This window comes from Hypanus sabinus, chromosome 2, assembly GCF_030144855.1.
Source record: "Hypanus sabinus isolate sHypSab1 chromosome 2, sHypSab1.hap1, whole genome shotgun sequence".
Classification (NCBI taxonomy): Eukaryota; Metazoa; Chordata; class Chondrichthyes; order Myliobatiformes; family Dasyatidae; genus Hypanus; species Hypanus sabinus.
The window spans coordinates 195,078,881-195,104,683 of NC_082707.1; the positions used below are offsets into that span (position 1 = coordinate 195,078,881).

Sequence of the window (25,803 nt, forward strand, 5' to 3'; positions counted from 1 at the left end):
TGAATCAATCACACAAAAAGGTACTCTCCTTAGTAAAGGAACCTCACTATTTGTACATTCCTGCTTCTCATTCATATCAGGGAAGAGGTACAGGGGGCCTGAAAACCTACACTCAATGATTCATAAGTTTCTTCTCCTGTGCCATCAGATTTCTGAACAGCCGATGAATCCACTATATTGTTATTCCATTTCTTCAACCATTTATTTCTGTAGTTTATAATAATAGAGTCTTAGTGCTGTGCTGCTGCAAACCAATTAATTTCACATGATACAAGTCAGTGATAATCTGATCCTGATTGAAGGCGATGAGGTAAATTGTGATTTTTTTTTCCCTTTCTGTCCTGCCACATTTATATTTTTGCATATGAAGAATAAACAGACAGAAACAAATGCTGCCTGCTTTTCTACATTCCAGCAAGAATATAGAAAACCTCAAAAGCATTCTCAGATTGGCTGAAGTATACCCATATTATAATCCAAATTCCGTACTCAACCCATGGATACCTTTCCAGCTGCACGATCTTAATGGATCCATTTCAGTCAAAGTCATCATTGTAAGCCAAACAGTGACTAATTGTGTGTTGCGTGTGTATATGGACTTTTGTTCTTTGAAAGCTGGATTAAAACCATACTGACACAAAATTCACCTGGAGATTTTAGGTAATTCTGGATTTGGATCATCATTGGAGTGGCCAACTGCATCCAATTCTTAAGATTCAAGATAGTTTACTGCCATTCTTCAGTACACTAGTCTTCCCATGAGGCGGCGCGGCATGGCAGCAGCGGCCTTTCAGACCTGGTGTTACTTTAATTTAATTTTCTATTTTAAGTTTGATACACAATTTTCAATTAGGGCATGTGGATAACAGAGCAGCTACCTACCATCGCCAGATACTACTACAATACAGAGATCGCCCAAATACAAACCTCCACAAAAATCTGCTGGCTGAATTATGCGACGTCGGCTTGCTGAGGGGAACGAGCCTACAATCCTTGGACTTGCCTGATGCTGGGAGCCGGAGATGAAGACGTCGAAAGCGATAAGCGAGGAAGCAGAAACGAGGCAAACGGGCAGGGGTCCGTGCCAGGCTCAAAGAAAACACTAGCTGGCCGGCTCTCCCGTCCATTCTGGTCTCCAATGTCCGCTCCCTGGACAATAAAATGGACTACATCCAACGTAATACTCGACGGGAGTGCAGAGTTTGCTCTGCGTTTGTCTTCACAGAGACATGGCTCACTGATGGGATTTCAGACGCTGCCATCCAGCTAGACGGGCTAGCTTTGTTTCGTTTGGACAGAGATGCAGCCGTCTCCGGTAACACCCGCGGTGGCGGTGTCTGTGTTTATATCGACACGGAATGGTGTAAGAACTCTGTGCTGGTTTCCAGACACTGCTCATCGTTAGTGGAGTTTGTGGCAGTTCAATGCAGACCGTTTTATTTGCCATGGGAATTCACCTCTGTCCTTATATTCGGTGTCTACATTCCCCCCAGCGCTAATGCTAAGGAGGCGCTCTGTGAACTGTACGGGGCTATTAGCGAACTGCAGAATGCACACCCTGATGGTCTGTTTATTGTCACCGGTGATTTTAACCATGCAAACCTCACGTCAGTGCTCCCCAAATTCCATCAGTATGTGGACTTTGCAACAAGGGGGGAGAACGCATTGGACCTGGTTTACACAAACATTCCCAACGCGTATTGGGCAGAGCCCCACCCACACCTCGGATACTCAGACCACATCAGTGTTATGCTAATCCCAGCATACAGACCGCTCGTCAGGCGCTCCAGACCAGTTCAGAAGCAGGTGAAAACCTGGCCAGCAGGAGCCATCTCTGCTCTTCAAGACTGCTTTGAGCACACTGACTGGCACATGTTCAGGGAGGCTGCAACCGATGGCGACTCTACCAACTTAGAGGGGTACACAGCATCAGTGACCAGCTACATTAGCAAGTGCATTGATGATGTTACTCTGTCCAAGACCATCACTATACACGCTAACCAGAAGCCATGGATGACTGCAGAGGTGCGTGCGCTGCTGAGGTCCCGCGACTCCACCTTCAGAGCAGACGACAAAGCAGCTTTAACAACAACAAGGGCCAAGCTGTCCTGAGCCATCAGAGGGGCAAAGCGTGCACACGCCCAATGAATCCACAGTTACTTCCAGGACAGCGGCGACAGGCAGTGCATGTGGAAGGGCATCCAGGACATCACCAATTACAAGACATCATCACCTGGCTGTGCAGGTGATACCTCCCTCCCAAATGCGCTGAGTAACTTCTACACCTGGTTTGAGGCGGAAAATGACGTGGCGGAGAGGAAGTCCATCCCTCCTGCGAATGACCAGGTGCTGTGTCTCTCCGTAGCCAACATGAGAAGAACCCTGTGCAGGGTCAACCCACGGAAGGCTGCTGGACCAGACAACATCCCTGGTACAGTGTTCAGAGGATGTGCAGACCAGCTAGCAGATGTACTCACTGATATCTTCAACATCTCCCTGAGCAACGCCACCATTCCAACGTGCTTCAAGGCCGCCACCATCGTCCTCATGCCAAAGGAGTACACAAGTCAGCTTACAGAGAGGAGGTGCAGCAGCTAACGGACTGGTGCAGAGCCAACAACCTGTCTCTTAATGTGAACAAAACAAAAGAGATGGTTGTTGACTTCAGGAGGGCATGGAGCAACCACTCCCCGCTGAACATTGATGGCTCCTCGGTAGAGATAGTAAAGAGCACCAAATTTCTTGGTGTTCACCTGACAGAGAATCTCACCTGGTCCCTCAACACCAGCTCCATAGCAAAGAAAGCCCAGCAGCATCTCTACTTTTTGCGAAGGCTGAGAAAAGTCCATCTCCCATACCCCCATCCTCACCACATTCTGCAGGGGTTGTGTTGAGAGTGTCCTGAGCAACTGCATCACTGCCTGGTTTTGAAATTGCACCGTCTCGGATTGCAAGACCCTGCAGCGGATAGTGAGGTCAGCTGAGAAGATCATCGGGGTCTCACTTCCTGCAATCACAGACATTTACACTACACGCTGCATCTGCAAAGGAAACAGCATTATGAAGGACCCCAGACACCCCTCATACAATCTCTTCTCCCTCCTGCCGTCTGGGAAAAGGCTCCGAAGCATTCGGGCTCTTACGACCAGACTAGATAACAGTTTCTTCCCCCAAGCTATCAAACTCCTCAATACCCGAAGCCTGGACTGACATCTTGCCCTACTGTCCTGTTTATTATTTATTGTAATGCCTGCACTGTTTTGTGCACTTTATACAGTCCAGTGTAGGTCTGTAGTCTAGTGTAGCTTTCTCTGTGTTTTTTTTTAATTACGTAGTTCAGTCTAGTTTTTTGTACTGTGTCATGTAAACCATGGTCCTGAAAAACATTGTCTCATTTTTTACTATGCACTGTACCAGCAGTTATGGTTGAAATGACAATAAAAGTTGACTTGACTAAAGGAGAACAAAATGATTGCTACTCCAGATCCGATGCAGCTCAGAAAATACAATAAATATCAATATAAAAGTAATCCTATAAACACATTGCACAAGAAACTGCTGAGTTGGCCATATATACATACAATTAGCATATATACATAAACTGACTGTATGTACATAAAGTGACACTAGGTACAGGAGTACCTGCACAGAAGGTGACTAAAAGGAAATGACAAAGTGACTCTAGGCAAGAGGAACTCTTCTAGTAGCAGCAGGACAGCTGGAAACACAGTGGCACAGTGATTCTTAATGCTACAGTTACACAGAAACAAGTGGTCCCTCTTCCATTCTATTATACCAACATAGTTCTTCTTTTGCTACTGGAGGATAGAAAAAGACCAAAAGATATATTGAGTAGAAATAGTCATATAAAAATATTCACAATCATAACATATACTAGAAAATGTCCCCAAGTAATTTATATTAAATAGTGGCGTAGCTTACACACAATAACTTTATGTTCAGAGCAAGTGCAAACATGGGATAAACTTAAGATTTCAGTGCAAAGGGACAGTCACATCAACAGTGAATGAGCTATTTTTTTGAGCATTGCCTACCTCCAACTCATTTTCATCAAAAATGGCCAAGAGATTTTCAGGAATTAATTCATTCAAGCCTACACAAAAAAAAATAATTATTGGCTTCAAGTTAATAAGTGAGAAGACTTAAGAACAAGAGAATATTACAAATGCAAGTTTCTTTTTATATATTTTCATTCTGCTTTTTGGCTTGCAGCTTACATCAGGTGGACAAGAGCGTGCTTTGTGCTCCTAAATCACTGTCATTACCCTGGCAGCTAGAGGACTGTTTAGGCAACCATGACTGCAAGACTACCCACTGCTGATCAACTGCCTTCTCATTGTGAAGATGACTGTAATTTGCTTCCTTTCAACATCTAAAGCAAGAGTTAATTTTCTCACACACTTAAGTGCTCCCTCTTCCACTTCTTTGGCACAGCTATGTCGACAGCAATGCTGGTGTGGGAGTGTGTTACACTTACAGACTGGCCTCAGCACATCCTCAGATTGTGTTGGTTATTAAGGCAAATGGTACATTTTAATTTATGTTTCAATGTGCATTTGAAACATAAGTTAATAAACTGGATTCTAATATATGGCATTCATGTTATCCATGACCCTACCCAGAAAAGGCCAAGGCCAGGACAGAGCTGGCTACATTTCCTTTCATAGAAATGGAGATCTTTCCTCACCCCAATATCAATGCAAGCAATGAACTGTTAACAAATATTTACTAAATCTGTCACAATGCAAGTGTCAGTTCCTTTTTGATTGTTTCCCTCCCCTGTTGGGAACACTGTCCCCATCATACAATTTCCTCAAAAAATTTATTACAATATATATTGAAACCTTTTAAGCCTATTACACCATTCAATAAGATCATGGCTGAATCTGTAACCCATCTCTGCACTCATTCTCCATCCCTTTTGATCCTCTTGTCTAAAAATCAATGAACGCAGCCTTGAGTATGACAGAATATCTGTAACCACTTGGGGTTGAAAGTGCCAATGTTTTGCAATCCACTGGAAAAAAAAGTATTCCCATTTCAACTCATGGATAATTCCTAATCTTGAGAAAATGCCTCCAAATTCTTGATTCTGCAGCCTCTCAACAACTCTTTATAAATCTCGTACAACTTTATAAAGCTCTCTCAATATCTATTTCAATGGCTCTTCATATGGCCTTAGATCACCTGGACAATACAAACACCTATATCAGGGTGCTGTTCATTGACACAATCATTCCTAGAGTCCTGATTGAAAAGCTACAGAATCTAAGCCTCTGTACCTCCCCCTGCAATTGAATCCTCAACTTCCTAACCAGACCACAATCTGTGAGAAATAGTAATAACATCTCTTCCTCGCAGATGCTCAACATTAGCACATCTCAGGGATGTGTGCTTTGCCTACTATTCTGCTCTCTCTACACCCAAGACTGTGTGGCTAGGCATAGCTTATATGTTATCTATAAATTTGCTGGTGGTACAACCATTGGCGGCAGAATCTCAGATGGAGACGGGGGCATACAGGAGTGAGGTCTACCAGCTATTTGAGTGGCGTTGCAGCAACAAACGCACTCAATGTCAGCAAGACCAAAGAGCTGGTTGTGAACTTCAGAAAGGGTAAGACAAGAGAACATGAACCAATTCTTAGAGGGATCAGAAGTGGGCAATTTCAAGTTTTAGGTATGAACATCTCTGAGGATCTAACCTGGACCCAACATATCGATACAGCTATAAAGAAGACAAGACAGCAGCTTTATTTCATTAGGAGTTTGAGGAGATATGGTTTGTCATCTAAAACACTCAAACTTCTACAGATGTATTGTGAACATTCCAACAGGCTACATCACTGTTTGGTATGGAGGGGCTACTGTACAGGATCGAAAGAAGCTACAGAAAGTTGTAAAATCAGGCAGCTCTATCATGGGTACTAGCCTCTGTAGTATCCAAGCCATCTTCAAGAAGTGGTGCCTCAGAAAGGCAGAGTCCATTATTAAGGACTCCATCATACAGATATGCCCTCTTCTCATTGCTGCTATCAGGACTGATGTACAGAACCTTGAAGGCACACACTTAGCGATTCAGGAACAACTTCTCCTCTGCCATCTAATTTCTAAATGGGCACTGAACCCATGAACACTACTTCACATTTTTTATTATTTATTTTTCCACTATTTTTCACTTAACTACTTAATATACATATATATGTATACTTACTACAATTGATATTTTTCTATATTTATCTAAATATTGCATTGTACTGCTGCTAAGTTAACAAATTTTTTGATATGCTGGTGATATCAAACTTGATTCTGATTCAGTATTTAAGATATCTCAATGACTTTATTTTCTACGTTTCAGTGAGTACAAGCCAATCATGCTGGGTCATTTCTCACAGAATAACCTCAAAAATAATCCTGAGAATGAATTACCAGAATGGCTCAGGGAGTGAAAGGGTTAACATACGATGAGCATTTCATGGCTGGGGATTTCATCAAAACGTACTGAATGTTTAAAGGTCTAGATAGAGCGGGTGTGGAGAGAATGTTTCCTATAATGGAAGAGGGTGCAGCCTCTGAATAGAAGGACATCTCTTTAGCGAGAGTGGTGAATCTGTAGAACTCATTGCCTTTGGAGGCCAAGTCATTGGGTAGGTTCAAAGTGGAGGCTGACAGGTTCTTGATTAGTAAGGACATCAAAGGTTATCAGAAGAAGGCAGGAGAAAGGGGCTGAAAGGGAAAATAAATCAGTCATGATTGAATGATGGAGTAAATGGTTTAATTCTGTTCTTATATCTTTTGGTCTAAAAAAACAGGGATCAGTTTACAGATTACAAATTTACATTTAACTTCACTAGCTAGAAAGTAGCATTCTGCTTCTATCCACTTCCTTTAAAGTCCTCATGAAGGGCCCCAGCCTGAAATGTTGACTGTTGATTCAGCTCCACAGACACTGCCTGACTTGCTGAGTTCCTCCAGCATTTTACACGCATTGCTCTGGATTTCCAGCCTCTGCAGAATCACATGCTTAAAACAACTTGAGTTTCACCATAAGACAATCATACCTTTAAGGAAACACTCCACTTCTTGGCGCACCTGAGTGGCTAGTCTGTATTGTGCAAGCATGTTCAAGTAGAATATCTTGTTGTCATTGGTTACTGGTACCTGCGCACCCCCAGCTATCAGCTCTACAACCTGAAGAAGAATGAGTACACTCAGAGGGATGATCCAAAAGAAGAACTGTGCTTAGTCATTTTGACAGTAAGATCAGTAATGCTAAATGGGACATTGCATCCAGGGTGTCAGGATAACAAGCAGTTGTGAAGCCTTACCACAGTTTAATAAAAACACACCAACGTGGTGTGGAAGGACACAGTGGTGCAGTAACTTGAGGAGCTGCCACAACTCCGGTGACACACAAGTTAAATCCCCACCTCTGGTGCTGTCTGTGCGGACTTTGCACATTCTCCTGTAACTGAGTAAACCTCCCTCAGGTGCTTTAACATCCTCTTACGTCCCAAAGATGTGCCAGTAGGTTAATTGGCTACTGTAAACTACTCCTGCTGTAGGAGGATAGTAGGAGATAAAAAGGTGAGCTGATGAACATGTGAGCAAGAATAGGTTGCAGAGGAATTAAGGGGGCAGTGCACTAAGCAGAAATGGTAGGCTGAATGACTTCCTTCTGCGTTGCACAGGAATGAAAAGTGGAGGCTCATAACAGAAACCCCAAGACAGGGACTCATCTTTAATAAAGAGGGCTTTAGGAGTTTACGAATTAATGAAAATACAGCACTCCAAAAGCAATCTTAATATTACTCAATATCATTATGAAACAACTACTACAACGGAGAATTGAATGAGGCAACCTCCTATCATCAAGAAAGGAAAGAACTCACATTTGAGTAGGTTCTGCAAACAGGTACCTATGAGGAGGGTGTTAAAATGGTTAAGGTAAGAGGTAGGAAAATAAAAAATATATAAAAAAAATTGCATTTAAAAATATTCACAACAGAAAGCAGACTTCAATCAGATTAAATGCATGGAACATTTGGTAAGCAGGCCTATAGTCTTACTGGGCAAACTCTGAAGCAAATGATGGAAAACATTAAAACAATTGTATTCCAGACATGAATTAAAGTAGCATGTTAAATTATGTGATGAGTAAGACATGAAAAGTAATAGTCAAGAGAAACAGCTAAGAGTAATAGTCAAGAGAAACAGGAAAATAGTCAAGAGAAACAGCTAAGAGTAATAGTCAAGAGAAACAGGAAAATAGCAGAACAGAAATTAAGAAAAAGATGAAGCATTAGAAAATTATGAATATTTTTTGAAGTATCAATACAAAAGGAATGGGATAAATGGATGTTTCTCAGACTGAAAATAGGGTAAAATGTATTTCATGCCTTTGTGTAAATGTTAAATAAAGGTATTGTCAAAGGACAAAAGAACCGAAGGAGTAGTAGTAAAATTTCTTGATAGCACCATGATATTGGCATGAACAGTAAGGAGTCAGAGAGAAATGACAAAGCTGTGAAAGACATACAATGATGAGAAATACATAATGCATTCTAGAATAAGTCTGAGAAAATGTATGTTTTAAATACTAAGACGTTTTAAGCAGAGAAAAGTAGTAAACTAAGAAAAATCCAGATACAGTACGCTGTATCTTGATTGGATACTTGGAGACAGATTATAAAGTGCTATGATTTTTGTTTTATGCAATCTTAGGCTACCTTTGGTAAGTAAAAATTACAAGAATTGACAAGAAAGCTTATAAACAGACACCATTCAACCCATTGCAAAGCTTTTTTCCCCCATAACTTTACGATTTTTTTTGGTCTCTATAGAGTCTTCTTCCACCAATATTTAAAGCAATTTGTTCTAGAGCACAACTTTCTGATATATTTTAAAATCTACATATATTTATACAAATTTATCAGGATGTTGCCCAAGAGTGAGGGGTTGGTTATGAAGCAGGGTAAGAAGATATATCTAGGAAAAAGTATATAAGGAATGATTTAATTGCGATCTTCACAGTCATTGATGGACTGGCCTTGATGGGACGAATGGCCTAAATTTCATCCACATGGCCTTATGGTTACAATAACAATACCCTAGATGAGATCTTCAACACAGCAAAAGGGCACATGAAATTTCATTTCAAATGCTGGTATCAGCTAAATATTTTGCAACTCTACCTTTTCCAACTGTCCCAACTTGTTGTATTTTTCCTCAGCAAAAACGAGATCCATTTCACTCACATCGTTGTTCAAAATATAACAAACTTTACTCTTGTAGAATTCTGGATCATCTGTTGCAAAATACTGCAAGAATGTAGAGATGATATTTTAAATTGCATCATCAAGGCCAACACACTGGTGATTAGCAAACCAGAAAAGACATGTAAGTTGAAAAAAAAATATTTTTAACTATAAGAATTACTGACATTTTTACAAATACAGGAATACCGATTCCCTTTTCTTAAAGGCAGCCTAAATTTTCTAACCTGTGTCATGACTTATATCTGCAATTAACAAGCAATTTATATCAAATGCAAAGCACAACTCAAGAAACAAACTCATTTGCAAAACATCACCATTGCATATTTAATTTTCATGGACTCTAATGCAAGGTTTCAGTCTACAACCAAAATAAAATGCATTTATCCATCAAATGCCTTCCCTACTCAAGCTCCCTGCATCTGAAAATTCATGATTGGAATACACTAGCTTCATCCCTGGAAGTAATTGGTAGCTGATTATTAGTTTCAAAAGGAGCTGAATATGACTGGATATGGAGTAGGGATAGAGAGATAGTGGGGTGGGATGAATTGGGGTGGCTGCAAGGGAAGTTCGAGTATAAAAGAATCCATTCAGATTATTTTAAAAGAGTCGAAAAGCATGCCATACAAGTAAGAATATGGTCTAAACTTTCTTAAATTTGAGGGGTATGTTATTAGGAAGAAGAAACCAATTAAGATCCAACCCAATATCACTTTTTCAAAAGCATCGATTTGCTTATCCAATGTTTCATGTTACTCTGAACCATTACAAGTAAGTACATATTGAAAATTAAATACAAAATACAGTGCATGCAACAAATAAGGAAAAGAAACAGAAAATACTGGAGAACACTCAGCAAGATAGGCAGCATTTCGGAAGTAAAAGAGTTAATGTTTCAGTCCAATGACAGAACAAAGCCATTTGTAAAAGGGCACAACGACGGGGCTAGATACAGCTCCAGTGACCCAGGTTCATCCTGTTCTCAGAGTCTGTGTGGAGCTTGCACTATCTCCCCATAACCACTTTGGTTTGCTCCTAGTATTCCTGTTCGCTTTCACATCCCAAACTCATGGGCTGCTCAATTAATCAATTGAGATAAAGCGTGGACCAGGCCCTTCAAACCACACACCTTAGCAATCCCCGATTTAACCCCAGTTTAATCACAGGACAATTTACAATTACCAATTGAACCTACTAACTGGTACGTCTTTGGACTGAGTGAGGAAGCCGGAGTACCTGGAGAAACCCACACGGTCACAGGGAGAACATACAGACTCCTTACTGAAAGCGGTAGGAATTGAACCTGGTTCATTGAAGCATTGTGTTAACCACTACCCTACCATGCCATCCTTGACTACTGTAACAAAAAAAGTTATCCCCAGTGTGTAGATGAACAGAAGGATCTAGAGGGAAGTTGTTAGGAACATGAGGGGGAATAAAATTGGAGTTAGTATTGGATAAGTATAAAATTGTGTGATTGATTGGCAGTGTGAACTTAATGGACTGAAAGAGGTTTCATTTCCATGTTTTGATCAAAAAAAAATTGTTTATTCCTAATACCCGTAGTGAAATAAAATATGTATGGCAAATCCACAAATAGCCTTAGTTTACCTTATAATGCATCCGGAGTCCAATAATTTGTGCCAAGAAGGAACGGGTAAACCGAGCGCAAACCAGCTGTTTGTAAGCCCCACCTAAGGAAGATTCATACAAACACTTCCCAACTACTTTCCCTGCAAACTCATACAACTTTGGTCGGAGATGAGGTGGCCGTTCTGGGTTTGGGTGCACCTGAATAGCCAAGAGAAAACTGCTGGTTAAGTCATTAAATTTTAAAAACCATTGAAAATACCAGAAATCTGAAATTAAGAAAAAAACATAAGATGCTGGAAATCTCAGTAGGTCAAACCATGGCATATTTTCCTGTATTTTCTGGTATTAAGTCACTAATATTATATAGTGCAATATGGTTCATAGTTGTTACTAGCCTCAATGTCCAGATTCATAGGCAAAGAAAATATAAGCTTTTATTTATACAATGCTTTTCAAAACCACTGGATGCCTCTAGGTCCTTCATTACCCAAACATTGTATCAGAATAGGGAAACACAGCAGCCAGGATTCACTAACAGTACAGCAAAGAATCACTAAAAGATATGGGAAACCTCTGAACTGATGATGAGAGTGAAAAACATCTACCAGGGAGAGTGCAGAATTCCCAAGTTGTTCCTTTAATCAGGTGTTTTATTTTTATATGGGAGGACATAATGAGCCTTGTGTTTAACAGTCCTGCTGAAAAACAAGACCATTTTAGCACCCTCTCAGTTCCTACAATTTTCAGGCTACATCCACACTACGCTGGATAAATCTGTAACTGAAGCTTTTTCTCTTTGTTTTTACCCTCAGTCCACACTAAACCGGCGTTTTCGTCCCCCAAAACCAGAGCTTTTCAGAAACACTTTGCAGGGTGGGTATTTTTGAAAATGCTGCTCGGGCAGATCAGTGTGGACGGGGTAACCAGAGACTTTTGAAAACGCTGTCAGACGGCAGCGCGCCATTTAATTGTTTTCTTTAATGCAACCTAACAATTTCAAAACAGACTGCAACGAGACTGAAACCAGAAGTGTTAGAAATGTACTCACCAAATACTTTGACCCATAACTTAATGAATAAATAAGTATACTGTACTCACTTTGCCCTGTTTTCTGTCCTTGCTCGTATGAAGGTGGTTTACCTATTTATGCAAGAACTTCTTTGATAATAGATGTGTAACAGCCTGATGTAACATTGTATGGAATACAAGATAACACTGATACAGACATGTTTTATACATTTAACAAGGTGCTTTATCAATGCAACAGAGTTAGTCAGTTTTTCAATGTTCGTCGTCTGCCGGGTCAATCTGTCTGTGAACCCCCTGTCGGTTGCCTCCGTATGCTCCAGTATTTGTTTTTTTTTAAACTTTTAAGTTCTCCTGCGCGAGAGCCAACAGCTGTCTGTCGTTTTAAGTTTTTTCTAGTCTGTAACTACACAAACGTGCACTTTTAGGGCAAGATTCGACACCAAACGTGTTGCTTGTTTTCGGTAGATGTATCCTACGCATGGTGAGGAGGAGGAGATTCGCTGAAATCTCCGTTTCAATGTGGATAGAGATATTTTCAAAAACGCATAGTGTGGATGCCTATTGTTTTTACGCGAAACTGGCATTTTCAAAATTATCCGGTCTAGTGTGGATGTAGCCTCAGACAGAGGGTATAATGTTTCTACTGGGCCATAGTTAACACCTAGACTTGTCCATGCAAGGAATTTTCACACAAAAATAAACTAACAATTATCTCTTGTCTTGAAGCAAAAGAAAGTTTAATACTAATAATTACTAAATTACTTACTTTATTTGCAAGCAGTTGCTTCAGACTGATATGTATAGAACTCTTAAAACCAATTAAGAGGGTTCATGCCACATTTAACACTATCCCCCATGCTGACGGGGGCAGGCTTCACCATTCTCTAATTGTTACAATTAACCAGCAGTTTGTTCAAATGCAAATATGATTTCTTAGAAATGATAAATAGTAATTTATTACCATCTGAAATTGAATAGTTATAAGGCTTTTTTTAAACAATTGAAATTTATACTTACTAGTCCCTGGTTGTTGTCACTGAAGTGCATGAACAGGGTACTACTTGTGTCAAAGAGAGCTTTACAGGTCAACTCAAACCATTCCCTGCGTGGTCCACCCCAATCTAGTGCTGAAACATCAGATAAATGTACCTTAGATTCTATCAGTATTTCCTTAGGAAAGCATTCCTTTTGTTCCCATTGTTTCTCTTGACTTAATCATTATTTCTCCAAGATCAGTATGATTTCTATATAAAGAACCCTTGGCCAGAAAGAGTTCAAAGTAAAATTTATTTTCAGATTACATACATTTCACCACATCCCCATCAATATTGGAGAAGTTGTGGATGGAGCTGTAGGTTGTCGACAGTTACAAGAGGATACAGACAGACTGCAGAGTAGGGCAGAAAAATGGCAGATGGAGTTCAATCCGGACAAGTGTAAGGTGATGCGTTTTGGAAGGACAAACCAGAAGACTGAGTACAGGATTAATGGTCAGTTACTTAAGAGTGTGGATGAACAAAAGGACCTTGGGGTTCAAATCCATACATCCCTCAAGGTCACTGCACAGGTTGATAGGGTAGTTAAGAACGCCTATGGGATGCTAGGCTTCATTAACAGGGGGATTGAGTTCAAGAGCAGAGAGGTCATGTTGCAAATCTACAAATCTCTGGTGAGACCGCACTTACGAGTATTGTGCTCAATTCTGGTCACCTCATTATTGGAAGGATATGGAAGCTATGGAGAGGGTGCAGAAGAGATTTACCAGGATGTTGCCTGGTTTGGAGAACAAGTCATATGAAGCAAGGTTAGCAGAGCTGGGACTTTTCTCTTTGGAGCTTAGAAGAATGAGAGGAGACTTGATAGAGGTCTACAAGATTATGAGAGGCATAGATAGGGTGGATAGTCAGTACCTGTTTCCCAGGGCACCAACAGCAAACACCAGAGGGCATATGTACAAAATTAAGGGAGGGAAGCTTAGGGGAGACATCAGGGGTAAGTTTTTTTTATATATAAACACAGAGGACTGTGAGTGCCTGGAATGACTTGCCAGGGATGGTGGTGGAGGCTAAAACATTAGGGGTATTTAAGAGCCTCTTGGACAGGCACATGGATGAAAGAAAAATGGGGTAGTGTGGGTTTAGTACTTTTTTTAAAGGATTATATGGGTCAGCACAACATGGAGGGCTGAAGGGCCTGTACTGTGTTGTAGTGTTCTATGGTTCTATGGTTCTATGGTTAATAATAAGTATACCGTTTTGGATACTGTTGTTGGGGACAACCTACCAAGGACAAGTTGCAGTGGTCACGTCTCTGGCACAGAGACTGGTCCCTCAGCTCAGAAGGGAGGGAGGGAAAAGAGGAAAGCAGTAGTGACAGGGGATTCAATAGTTAGGGGGTCAGATAAGAGATTCTGTCAAAGAGATCGAGAATCCTGGATAGTCTGTTGCCTCTCTGCTGCCAGGGTCTGTGATACCTTGGAATGAGTTCTCAGTATTCTCAAGAGGGAGGGCGAGTAGCCAGATGTCGTGGTCCATGTAGGGACCAATGATGTGGATAGAAAGAAGGAGGAGGTCCTGCAAAGAGAGTTTAGGGAGTTAAGTGCAAAGTTAAAGGTCCAGACCGCCAGGGTTGCAATCTCAGGATTGCTACCCATGCCATATGCTAGTGAGGCTAGAAATAAGAAGATAATGCAGCTAAATATGTGGCTAAGGAGTTGGTGCAGGAGGGAGGGCTTCATGTTTCTGAACAATTGAGCCTTGTCCCAGGGAAGGTGGGACCTACTCTGACGGAATGGGTTGCACCTGAACTGGAGGGGGACAAACATCCTTGCGGGAAGGTTTGCTAGTGCTGCTCAGGGGGGGATTCAAACTAGAATTGTAGGGGGAGGGGAACCAGAGTGTTAAAGCAAATAGTGAGATGGAGGAGAACTGCGAGAACTGCAAGTATGGTGCATGGAGTAAAGCCAGATCTAACATATAAAGAAGTTTTGAGAAAAGAGAAGCGGTGTAAAGGTAGTGGAAGTGAGCAAGGTCCACAATGAATACTTCTCTTCGGTATTCACCAATGAGAGGGAACTTCACACAGAGAGTGGTGAATCTGTGGAATTCTCTGCCACAGGAAACAGTCGAGGCCGGTTCATTGGCTATATTTAAGAGGAAGTTAGATATGGCCCTTGTGGCTAAAGGGATCGGGGGGTATGGAGAGAAAGCAAGTACAGGGTTCTGAATTGGATGATCAGCCATGATCATACTGAATGGCGATGCAGCCTCGAAGGGCCAAATGGCCTACTCCTGCACCTATTTTCTATGTTTCTATGTTAATGACAGTGAGGACATTATGAGTGAGGTTGATATTCTGGAGCATGTTGATATTAAGGGAGAGGAGGTGTTGGAGTTGTTAAAGTACATTAGGACGGAAAGTCCCCAGGGCCTGATGGAATATTCCCCAGGCTGCTCCATGAGGCGAAGGAAGAGATTGCGGAGCCTCTGGGTAGGATCTTTATGTCCTCGTTGTCCACGGGAATGGTACTGAGGATTGGAGGGAGGCGAATGTTGTCCCCTTGTTCAGAAAAGGTAGTAGGGATAGTCCAGGTAATTATCGACCAGTGAGCCATACGTCTGTGGTGGGAAAGCTGTTGGAGAAGATTCTTAGAGATAGGATCTTTGGGCATTTAGAGAATCATGGTCTGATCAGGGACAGTCAGCATGGCGTTGTGAAGGGCAGATCGTGTCTAACAAGCCTGATAGAGTTCTTTGAGGAGGTGACCAGGCATATAGATGTGGGTAGTGCAGTAGATGTGATCTACATGGATTTTAGTAAGTCATTTGACAAGGTTCCACATGGTAGGCTTATTCAGAAAATCAGAAGGCATGAGATCCAGGGAAGTTTGGCCAGGTGGATTCAGAATTGGCTTGCCTGTAGAAAGCAGTGGGTCATGGTGGAGGGAGTACAGTTGGATTGGAGGGCCTACTGGTGTCCCACAAAGATCGGTTCTGGGACCTCTACTTTGTGTGATTTTTATTAACGACCTGGATATGGAGGTAGAAGGATGTGTTGGCAAGTTTGCAGACAACACAAAGGTTGGTGGTATTGTGGATACAGTTGAGGATTGTCGAAGATTGCAGAGAGCCATTGATAGGATGCAGAAGTGGGCTGAGAAGCGACAGGTGGAGTTCAACCCGGAGAAGTGTGAGATGATACACTTTGGAAGGACGAACTCCAAAGCAGAACACAGTAAATGGCAGGATACTTGGAAGTGTGGAGGAGCAGAGGGATCTGGAGGTACATGTCCACAGATCCCTGAAAGTTGCCTCACAGGTAGATAGGATAGTTAGGAAAGCTTATGTGGTGTTAGCTTTCATAAGTCGAGGGATAGAGTTTAAGAGTCGCGAGGTAATGATGCAGCTTTATAAAACTCTGGTTAGGCCACACTTGGAGTACTGTGTCCAGTTCTGGTCGCCTCACTATAAAGGAAGGATGTGGAAGCATTGGGAAGGGTACAGAGAAGATTTACCAGGATGCTGCCTGGTTTAGAGAGTATGCATTATGATCAGAGATTAAGGGAGATGGGCTTTACTCTTTGGAGAGGAGGATGAGAGAAGAAATGATAGCGGTATATAAGATATTAAAAGGAATAGATAGAGTGGACAGCCAGCACCTCTTCTTCAGGGCACCACTGCTCCATACAAGAGGACATGGCTTTAAGGTAAGGGGTGGGAAGTTCAAGGGGGATATTAGAGGAAGTTGTGGTTGGTGTGTGCAATGCACTGCCTGAGTCAGCGGTGCAGGTCAATATACTAGTGAAATTTAAGAGATTACTAGACAGGTATATGGAGGAATCTAACAACACACACAAAATGCTGGTGGAACACAGCAGGCCAGGCAGCATCTATAAGGAGGAGCAATGTCGACGTCTCGGGCCGAGACCCTTCGTCAGGACTAACTGAAGAGAAAGATACTAAGAGATCTGAAAGTAGTGGGGGAGGGGGAAATGCAAAATGATAGGAGAAGACCAGAGGGGGTGGGATGAAGCTAAGAGCTGGAAAGGTGATTGGCGAAAGTGATTGGAAAGGGAAAGGATCATGGGACGGGAGGCCTCGGGAGAAAGAAAGGGGGAGGGAGGGAGGGAGCACCAGAGGGAGGTGGAGAACAGGCAGAGTGATGGGCAGAGAGGGAGAGAAAAAAAACAACTAAATATGTCAGGGATGGGGTAAGAAGGGGAAGAGGGGCATTAATGGAAGTTAGAGAAGTCAATGTTCATGCCATCAGGTTGGAGGCTACCCAGCTGGTATATAAGGTGTTGGAGGAATCTAAAGTTGGGGGGGTGGGGGGGAGATATGGGAGACAAGATTTAAGGGTCAGCACAACATTGTGGGCCAAAGGGCCTGTACTGTGCTGTACTATTCTATGTTCTATAACCCTGAGATTCTTTTCTGTGGGCATACTTAGCAAATCTATAGAACAGTAACTGTAAACACTAGGAAATGTAAACTGTAAACAAGCTGTGCAAATGCAGATACAAATAAGTAGCAATAAGTGAGCAAGAAATAACAAAATGACATCCATCAATAGAGTCCTTAAATGATTGTAGTTAACCCCTTTTGCTCAAAAGTCTGATGGTTAAGAGGTAGTAACTATTCTTGAGCGTGAGTCCTGAGACATTTGTATCTTCTACCTGATAGCAGCAGCGAGAGAAGAGCATGGCTGGGAATTAAGGATCTTTGATGATGGACCCGAAGTGAAATTATGATAGTTTTGTTTTTGCAAAATGGATTAAGGAGGAGAACTTTGGTTCCTGTGGTTGCTGTGTTGAAGGCAGTTGCTAAGGGAAAGATATGTCTGTGAAAGCAAATTTTAGCAGATATACAAAAAAAGTAATAAAGTTAACAGCGACAGTGAACTTACACAATGGGTCAACACCAGTGGTTCTCTCTATACTACTTCCTATTGTGGTGTACTACAGTAATTATAGTACATGAGATGTGACCAGTCCAGTTTCACGTACCATCTTCAGATACAGATTCTACTGTTTGTGCTGTGTCTTAGGTACTTACTATTCTGTACTAGCTTAATATGGCCTAGCTATGCATCTCCTAAATTAACTGATAACTATTTCTTAGCTACTTCAACATAGTTGATTGAATCATACTGTCCTTCCTTAGAGAAAAACAAAAATTAGAGATGGCACAATATTTTCACTGAATCAGACAAAATGGTGCAGCATACACAAGAGGCCAAATGATGCACTCCTGCATTCACTTCTTATAATTCTTCTGCAGTGTTGCAAACAAAGGGTAGGTGCTGACATAAGGAGGGAATAAGTCAATTGTTCTATATCCATTTTCAGTTATATTACAGCATTAAAGGAGATCCATAGGATATTGACACAAGGTATTCTCAGGAAAAGATCGTGCAAGGAAATTAGAGACAAACACTACTATAAATCCTACAAAACGTAGTGGATTCTGCCCAGTACCTCACGGGTAAAACCCTCCCAACCATTGGGCACATCTACATGAAACACTGTCGTGAGAAAGTCGTATCCATCATCAGAGATCCCTACCACCCAGATCATGCTTTCTTCTCACTGTTGCAATCAGGCAAAAGGTACAAAGGCCTCAGGATTTGCATCTCCAGGTTCGGGAACAACTACTACCCCTCAATCATCAGGCTATTAGGGGATCAGGGGATAAATACAATCACATGCTCCATCTTTGAAATGTTCCTGCAACTGATGATCTCACTTAAGAACTCCTTATCTCATGCTCTTGTTATTTATCGCTATTTATTTATATTTGTATTTGCATAGTTTTTTGTCTTCTGCACTCTGGTTGATCTTTCATGGATCCTGTTATAATTGCTATTCTACAGAGTTGCTAAGTATGCCCACAGGAAAATGAATCTCCGGGTTGTACATAAGAGACATACATGTACTTTGATAATAAAATTTACTTTGAAATTTAATTAACAAACTGAACCCATGAAATTAACATGGTTGACTCTGAACTAGCTCCACAACTCATGGGTACTGAAGATGGACTAAAAAGCTTCAGAATTCATATGATGTTGTGCCACTGAATAAAGCATCAACATGATGTTTCCTTTATTAAAATAAAGGAAACTATTAAGCTGTGCTGTTTGATGTTAAGTAAGAATACAGTTACATATTTTGGGACTAAGTCCTGACCAAAGTAGCTGAAAAAAGTTAATGCATCCAAGGTAAATTCAACACCACCCAACCAAAATCTATGAAGATCAACGTTATATCAACTTTTTAATTTAGGTCTGCATTTATCAATGTTGTCTAATTAGATTTTACACTTAACCACAAACCACTTTTGGAATTTTTTTTCTCTTTAATACTGACCTTCCTCATCTTGAAAAATAACCTCAAAATTCTTGCTCCAATCAGAGGCTGAGAAATTTCTTGTGGCTTTCATGGACTAGTGACACATAGAAATGTAAAAATGAATTTGTAGACAAAGTTACCCATTAAAATTGCCATTAAAATCTTTATTAATTGACATAATAAAAGCTGATTTTTAATCTAATTCCAATGTTACAATGCTTCAGTCAAACAAATACAAGTTAAATAGATGAATATACAATATACCATCCCACTAATGAGCATTGCGAAATGAAAACGGCTCTGAAGGACAGTTAATGACACTACTGTTTAAGTAATGATCTATTAACTATTAGAAAACAGATGGTCAGTAAACCAAATTAAACCTACCGACTCAAGGAGATTATGACGGCTGACTTTAAGTACAATCTTTGTATGTGGTCGTTTCACATGGATCTGACGGAGTTCCCGCTGAAAGAAATTCACTTTATCTTGGAAGGTTTCAGAACCCCCTAGTAAAAGGAGAAAAAAATACTTCCTTTTAATATCTATAGAGGCTTAGAAAGAGAAACAGATACCTGCAAGATTGGTTCTATACAAAAATGAATTGATTCATCACAAAAATAATCTCAAAAATAAAGTGGCTTCAGTACTCCATATGGGATTCACATCGTAAGTCAAAGCTCATTAAGAAGAAGCCAAGACTCAATTTAACTCTTCATCCCAACCACATCATTCCTGACTGTATAGCATTCCCTTTATGTGGCTTTAGCCGACAGCTTAGATTATCTCTTCAATTCTCCCAATTAGAAAAAACCAGCTGGTCTCCTTGCACAATTAAAATGTCAAATTACATGGCAGATAATAATTTTCAATGACTGGTTACAATATATGGCACAAACATCATGGATTACAGTTGCTGATGTATTAAAAATATTAAATGTCAAAAACAACTCTAGGGAGTCATTTGATACCAATGTATACTTATGCAGAAGGGTGGGAATGAATTGTAGTGACAGAAGACTGCTGAAACCCAGGAGGGAAATAAAGGTTGAATGATCTAAAAAGACCAGATTTTTCTTTATATTAAATTACTATTTTTGTTCTTTCTCTAAAATAGGCCTGTTATGGTGTAGTTCTCAGGCATTGAGACAGGTTGTAAACTGATTCAGTCACATAAAGATTGGAAAGACAGATCCAAATTAATTTGGCTAACAACTATTCCTCTCCTTTGTACCCTAGTAAAAGTCTATTATCCACCTGGCAAATCTTATGAGCCCTGTCCTGCCACTCAAAAATCAGCGGACCAAATTCTCATCCAAGTCATATTTGGCAGAATTTTGACACTCAAGGACCTCTTTAGTTGTTAGATTCAATTTTCCCTAAACGTTAACAGCAATGCTCCCTTTCTTTCCCTTGACACCTATTCACCAATAAAACACAGTTTTCCATTCTTACCAATGTTGTTATGCAAGAAACTGATAAATGTTGCTGCCATGATGTTTCTCTCTTTGCAACTAAGTTCCACAGGAGGTTGTATCCCATCATCCACAACTAATGTTTGGAACTTGTGCACAGGGTCTAGACCATGGTAGTAAAACTGAGAATAAAAAGGCACCATGTTACATATTTTCACCGATTTGTCCACTTTCTTTCAACATATCAATTAACAGAGTTTTGAAGCGTATACCATAATTGTATTGCTAGATTGCATGTTTTGCACCCAAGCAATTTAAGTAAAACTCTGGACAGTGACAGACATTTTGGCTTAAAGCAGAGATTTTTAAAAAGGTTCAAAGTTGAATCTAACCCTGTCTTCATGGATGCAACAGTAGCTCACTAGACTGCAGCTAATTCTTCATGCGCATCTGTTAAGAGACCACAGGTAGGGTCTTGATTGTACCTTAACCCAAATAACTGTTGGCAATCCAATATCAGATAAATCTTGACAAATATGAAACACACCACATGATGCATCTATCCATTCTGCAATTTAAACTCCACCACAATCCCCAGATATTGGACATGCAGAATTCAGACCCACCTTTGTTCCTGGACATACTCTAAAAGTGAAAAGTCTCCATGGAATGATTTTCAGGTAAAATTCCTTCACCGAGAATTGCTAGAAAACAAATATTCTGTTTACTGTTCAATTTAGATACTTGCCAGGTAAGTTGGTTAATTAAGGTTTTATGTTTTGAATGGACTTTGTAGAGAGGTAAGGTTCTACATCAAGAGCTTTGAATAGCATTGACAGGGTTAGCCAAGTTTACAAAATAGAGAACAGGTTATGAAATATATACCTGTTGCCCTCCAGGTCAAAGAAAGAAGCAAAAAAAGAGACCAGATTCCTGCAAAACAGACACTTTCTACATATAATTATGATCATAAAGAGATGATAGTTCAGTCCCAATTGCAATGATGAAGCTTCCTAAAGAGATAAATAAATAAGTTACCTGACAGTAGAGAGCACTCTTGTAAGTATACTCTAATGAGAATGAATCCTGCAATGCTAAACCACAGGGCTTAACATTAACCCTAACCTCTTCACAAGACAATTTACAATGACCAACGAACCTACCCTTTGGACAGGGAGGAAACCGGGAGCAACTGAGGAAAACCCACACATTTTACAGAAAAGACATACAGGCCACTTTCAGAATGGTGCTGGAATTGAACGCCGAACTCCAGAACACCCTGAGGTGTATTAGCGTCATGGTGCCCACTAACAAGAGATCTCATGTGATAATAAATCTAATTATGATCAACTGTAAATATGATAGTTTTCTCTTCTTAGCACCTCAGAATCAGAAGCAGAATCAGGTTTATTATTATCACTGACATGTTGTGAAATTTGTTATTTTCTGGAAGCAGTACAGTGTAATACATAATGATAAAATTACTCTAAGTTACAATAAGGAATATTAAAATAATTAAATAAAGAGAGCAAGATAGTAGAAATATGATGGTGGAGGGAAAAAATCTGTTCCTAAAACGTTGAATGTGTGTCTTCAGGCTCCTGTATCTCCCTCTCTGATGATAGTAAAGAGAAGAGCACATTTCCTGGGTGATGAAGGTCCTTAATGATGGATGCAACTTCCTTGAGGCATTGCCTTTTTGAGGACGTCCTCAAGGAGGCTAATGACCACAATGGAGCAGGTTGAGTTTACAACCTTCTACAGCTCCGATCCCGTACATTAACATCCACCATACGTCCCTCGGAAGAACAAAAAATTTCTTTGGAAGCTGTTTATTAAAGGCAAACTTGCAGAAACATTTATTGTATTGAGTATGGGCAGTCCCTTTTTGTTCTGCTTGACTTATTGCACATAATACTCAGGAGCTGCATCATTATATTGATATTATTATTTCAAAATATTTTAACCTTCCATCAACTCAGAATTATAGTTTGTAAACACAGTGTAAGGCACTGTGCAATACACCCTCAGGGCTGAAGGAGAGATGAGTTTTGACTCTTGGTCTGTGGCTTCTAAGAAGGCGGTTGAAACCAGTAAGGTAACAATAGACTCTGCCAAAGGTGGGACAGGAGGTGCTTGGTATCAGGGCCTCACTGGCTGCCCAGGCAATTCAGATAGTTAAATGTGATACCTGTGTTTCAGGAGGGCTTGAATTGACAAGGATAGAAGACCCTGCCTAAACTCACTGGTCATCTGCCTTTCTTCTGGCAGAAGGTATATTCCCAGATCAGTGAAGAGGCCCAGTGTAGCACAAGACCACTTCAAAGCACAAGTCACAGGTTCAGCTATCCTGATTACCTTGTCAACTAATGGGTCCCACCAGTGTTTAAACTAAATATTCAAACAGCATTGAAGAAAGTTAAACCAATTAAAAAATGAAATTCAAAACACAAAACATTTGCACACAACTAAAATAATCATTAAATGCACTGAAACTAATTAAAGTACAAAAGTAGTTAAATTCTCCTGAACAATGCCCCCCCACAGTTACTTTCTTTCACTCATTCTAAAGACTTGCAGATTAAACTAGCTCAGTGGGCAGAAAAGTGTTGGGAACCAGGAGGAGGCCTGCCTTCTATCCTCATATCTGTGAAGTTCACACACAGAGCAGCTGTTGGACTTTTATTTCAACAGAAAAATACAAGTGCCCTGAGAATAATTCTTAAATACATTAGAGAACTGTACTTCAGCTGATTTCTAGGAACCTTGAGTTAGTGCATCTCATCCAGATCTGAACAGCTTGGAATGGCAACCACTTTGCCCAAGAATTAAATAAATTGCAGTGTTGTAAACGCAGCCCACTCTACCATGAAAACCAGACTCCCTTCCATTGACTTTGTCTATTCTTCCTTCTGCCTTGGGAATGCAGTGAACAGAATCAAAAACCCCTTCCAACATGGTCTTTTCTAACTCTTCTATCAGAAAGAAGATACAAAAGCTTTAAAACATATACAGCTAAGCTCAGGGCAGCTTCCACCTTGCTTTTACAAGTCTGTTGAGTGGACCTCCTGGATGATAAAGATGAACTTTTGACCCTTAACACATCTCCTCATGGCCCTTGCACCTTATTTGTCTATCTGCATTCCACTCTCTCTGAAACTTTAAGACAATATTCTATATTCTGCTATTGCTTTTCCTTTGGTACTACCTCAATGTACTTGTTTTTGGAATGATTTCTCTGCATGGCATGCAGACAAAAGCTTTCCACTGTATCTCTGTACACATGGCAACAATAAACCAATTAGAAGTCAGAAGGCCCAAGCAGATCTGCGCAATTGTAATCTGAAGATCTGGGTTATTATTCCTCATAGTAATCACACTATAGTAGTGTTACAATTACTACAAATTTAGAAGCGGGAGTCTCTTGTCTCTCCACCACAGATCCAAAATTTAAATTATCCCCAATTGTCATGCAAATCAGGTTTTGGTAAATGGTCAGGAATTCCAGCCTATAAGAACAATGCTTATGTTGCCTCCTAAGTGAGCTTTCAAAGTCAGTAGAGGTGGAGATGCTCTCAGAAAGATGTGAACTGTTTATGGGCGCATCATATTTTATATCCCACTTAGCTAGAAGGCAAGAGAAGTTACAGAAAGATTAGACAGGTAGATTCTGTTCCTGTCAGCATTCTGATTTTTGAACCTGTGTGCAATTATTATAAGTCACACGTGTGCTCCCATCTCAGGTGTTCAGATAAAAAAAGAGCAACGAATGAATGACAAACAGATCACAGCATGTACTTGCTGATAACTATGCAGTGCCATTTATGAACAGGTGAAAAGACCTTATCTGGGCAGGTTGAGGGTTCACATTATTAAAAGCAGATGAATTGGCAAATTTAGCATCCCTACTTTGATAGAAGAATGTATAACAGGGTGTTTTCTCTGAGGAGTATGTTTTTAAAAAGAACTGGATTGCTGATAATGCAATAGACATAATCAACAACAGACAGTTGGCCACATCCAGAAATATGTCATAAAGCAACTATACAGGTCTTCTGTACACTTAACTGCTGTCACTATGTGGATCATCTTCAGATGCTTTTGATCAGCAGAGAATCAGAGGAGAACTGTGTTATACACTGCACCTGCACTGCCAGCAAGAATAGACCTGGAACATGTATAGATAGCAAATCACAAATCGTGCTTTGACAATGGCATAGGAAACTTGGAAAATTGCATTACAAATCACCACAAGATTCCTACTATTCCGAGAAACAGGATGATGCAAGTTCAGGATAAAAGATACAAAAATTGGGATTAAATCCATATGCTGATAATTTTCTTTAACTTGGCTTTTCTTGCCTATATTAGTTACACATTTCAGTCTGTTAATAATGACTTTTGACTGGATCAGGAATCAAAGATCTGTGTTTCTTCACCACCCTGTCCATGTCAATCTATGTTAAATGGTTCTTATCTTCAAATTTCACAAACAATTTTACAACCTCAAAATTTATGTTCTCCAAATCTGGACCTAATGAATTAACCTCAGAAAATCGGATGCACAGTTCCAGATGGTCTGTAAAGCCTATTAATAGACACTGAAATATAAACCACTTAAATATTTTTCAATTCTTACTTTGTCTGGAAAAGCTCTTCAGAATAGCTCGTGTTAATGTTATTGGGAGATTAAATTCAATTCACGTGATGTGAACTCCTAGGAATACCCAAGTTACTTAGGATGTTGATTTTGACCCTAACGGAATATTTATTAAAATTGTAGAACATAGAATAGTACAGCACAGTACAGGCCCTTTGGCCCACAATGTTGTGCCAACCCTTAAACCCTGCCTCCCATATAACCCCCCACCTTAAATTCTTCCATATACCTGTTCTGTAACCTCTCAAATTTCACTAGTGTATCTGCCTCCACCACTGACTCAGGCAGTGCATTCCACGCACCAACCACTCTGAGTGAAAAACCTTCCTCTAATATCCCCCTTGAACTTTCCACCCCTTACCTTAAAGCCATGTCCTCTTGTATTGAGCAGTGGTGCCCTGGGGAAGAGGCACTGGCTGTCCACTCTATCTATTCCTCTTAATATCTTGCATACATCTTG

General features: G+C 40.4%; 1 protein-coding gene across 7 annotated transcripts in view; it reads right to left on the minus strand.

The window, feature by feature from the left end:
• arel1 (apoptosis resistant E3 ubiquitin protein ligase 1) overlaps positions 1-25,803 on the minus strand; it is a 91,823-nt gene that overhangs the window by 14,374 nt on the left and 51,646 nt on the right. For all 7 annotated transcript variants that reach the window (XM_059962153.1, XM_059962129.1, XM_059962136.1 and 4 more), the window contains 9 exons: positions 21,310-21,387; positions 20,724-20,865; positions 19,656-19,777; positions 19,287-19,362; positions 12,938-13,047; positions 10,910-11,089; positions 9,215-9,340; positions 7,082-7,211; positions 4,056-4,114 (listed from right to left, as the gene is read on the minus strand). In XM_059962153.1, coding sequence (XP_059818136.1) covers positions 4,056-4,114; positions 7,082-7,211; positions 9,215-9,340; positions 10,910-11,089; positions 12,938-13,047; positions 19,287-19,362; positions 19,656-19,777; positions 20,724-20,865; positions 21,310-21,387 — 1,023 coding nt within the window. The remainder of the gene's footprint in view (positions 1-4,055; positions 4,115-7,081; positions 7,212-9,214; positions 9,341-10,909; positions 11,090-12,937; positions 13,048-19,286; positions 19,363-19,655; positions 19,778-20,723; positions 20,866-21,309; positions 21,388-25,803) is intronic.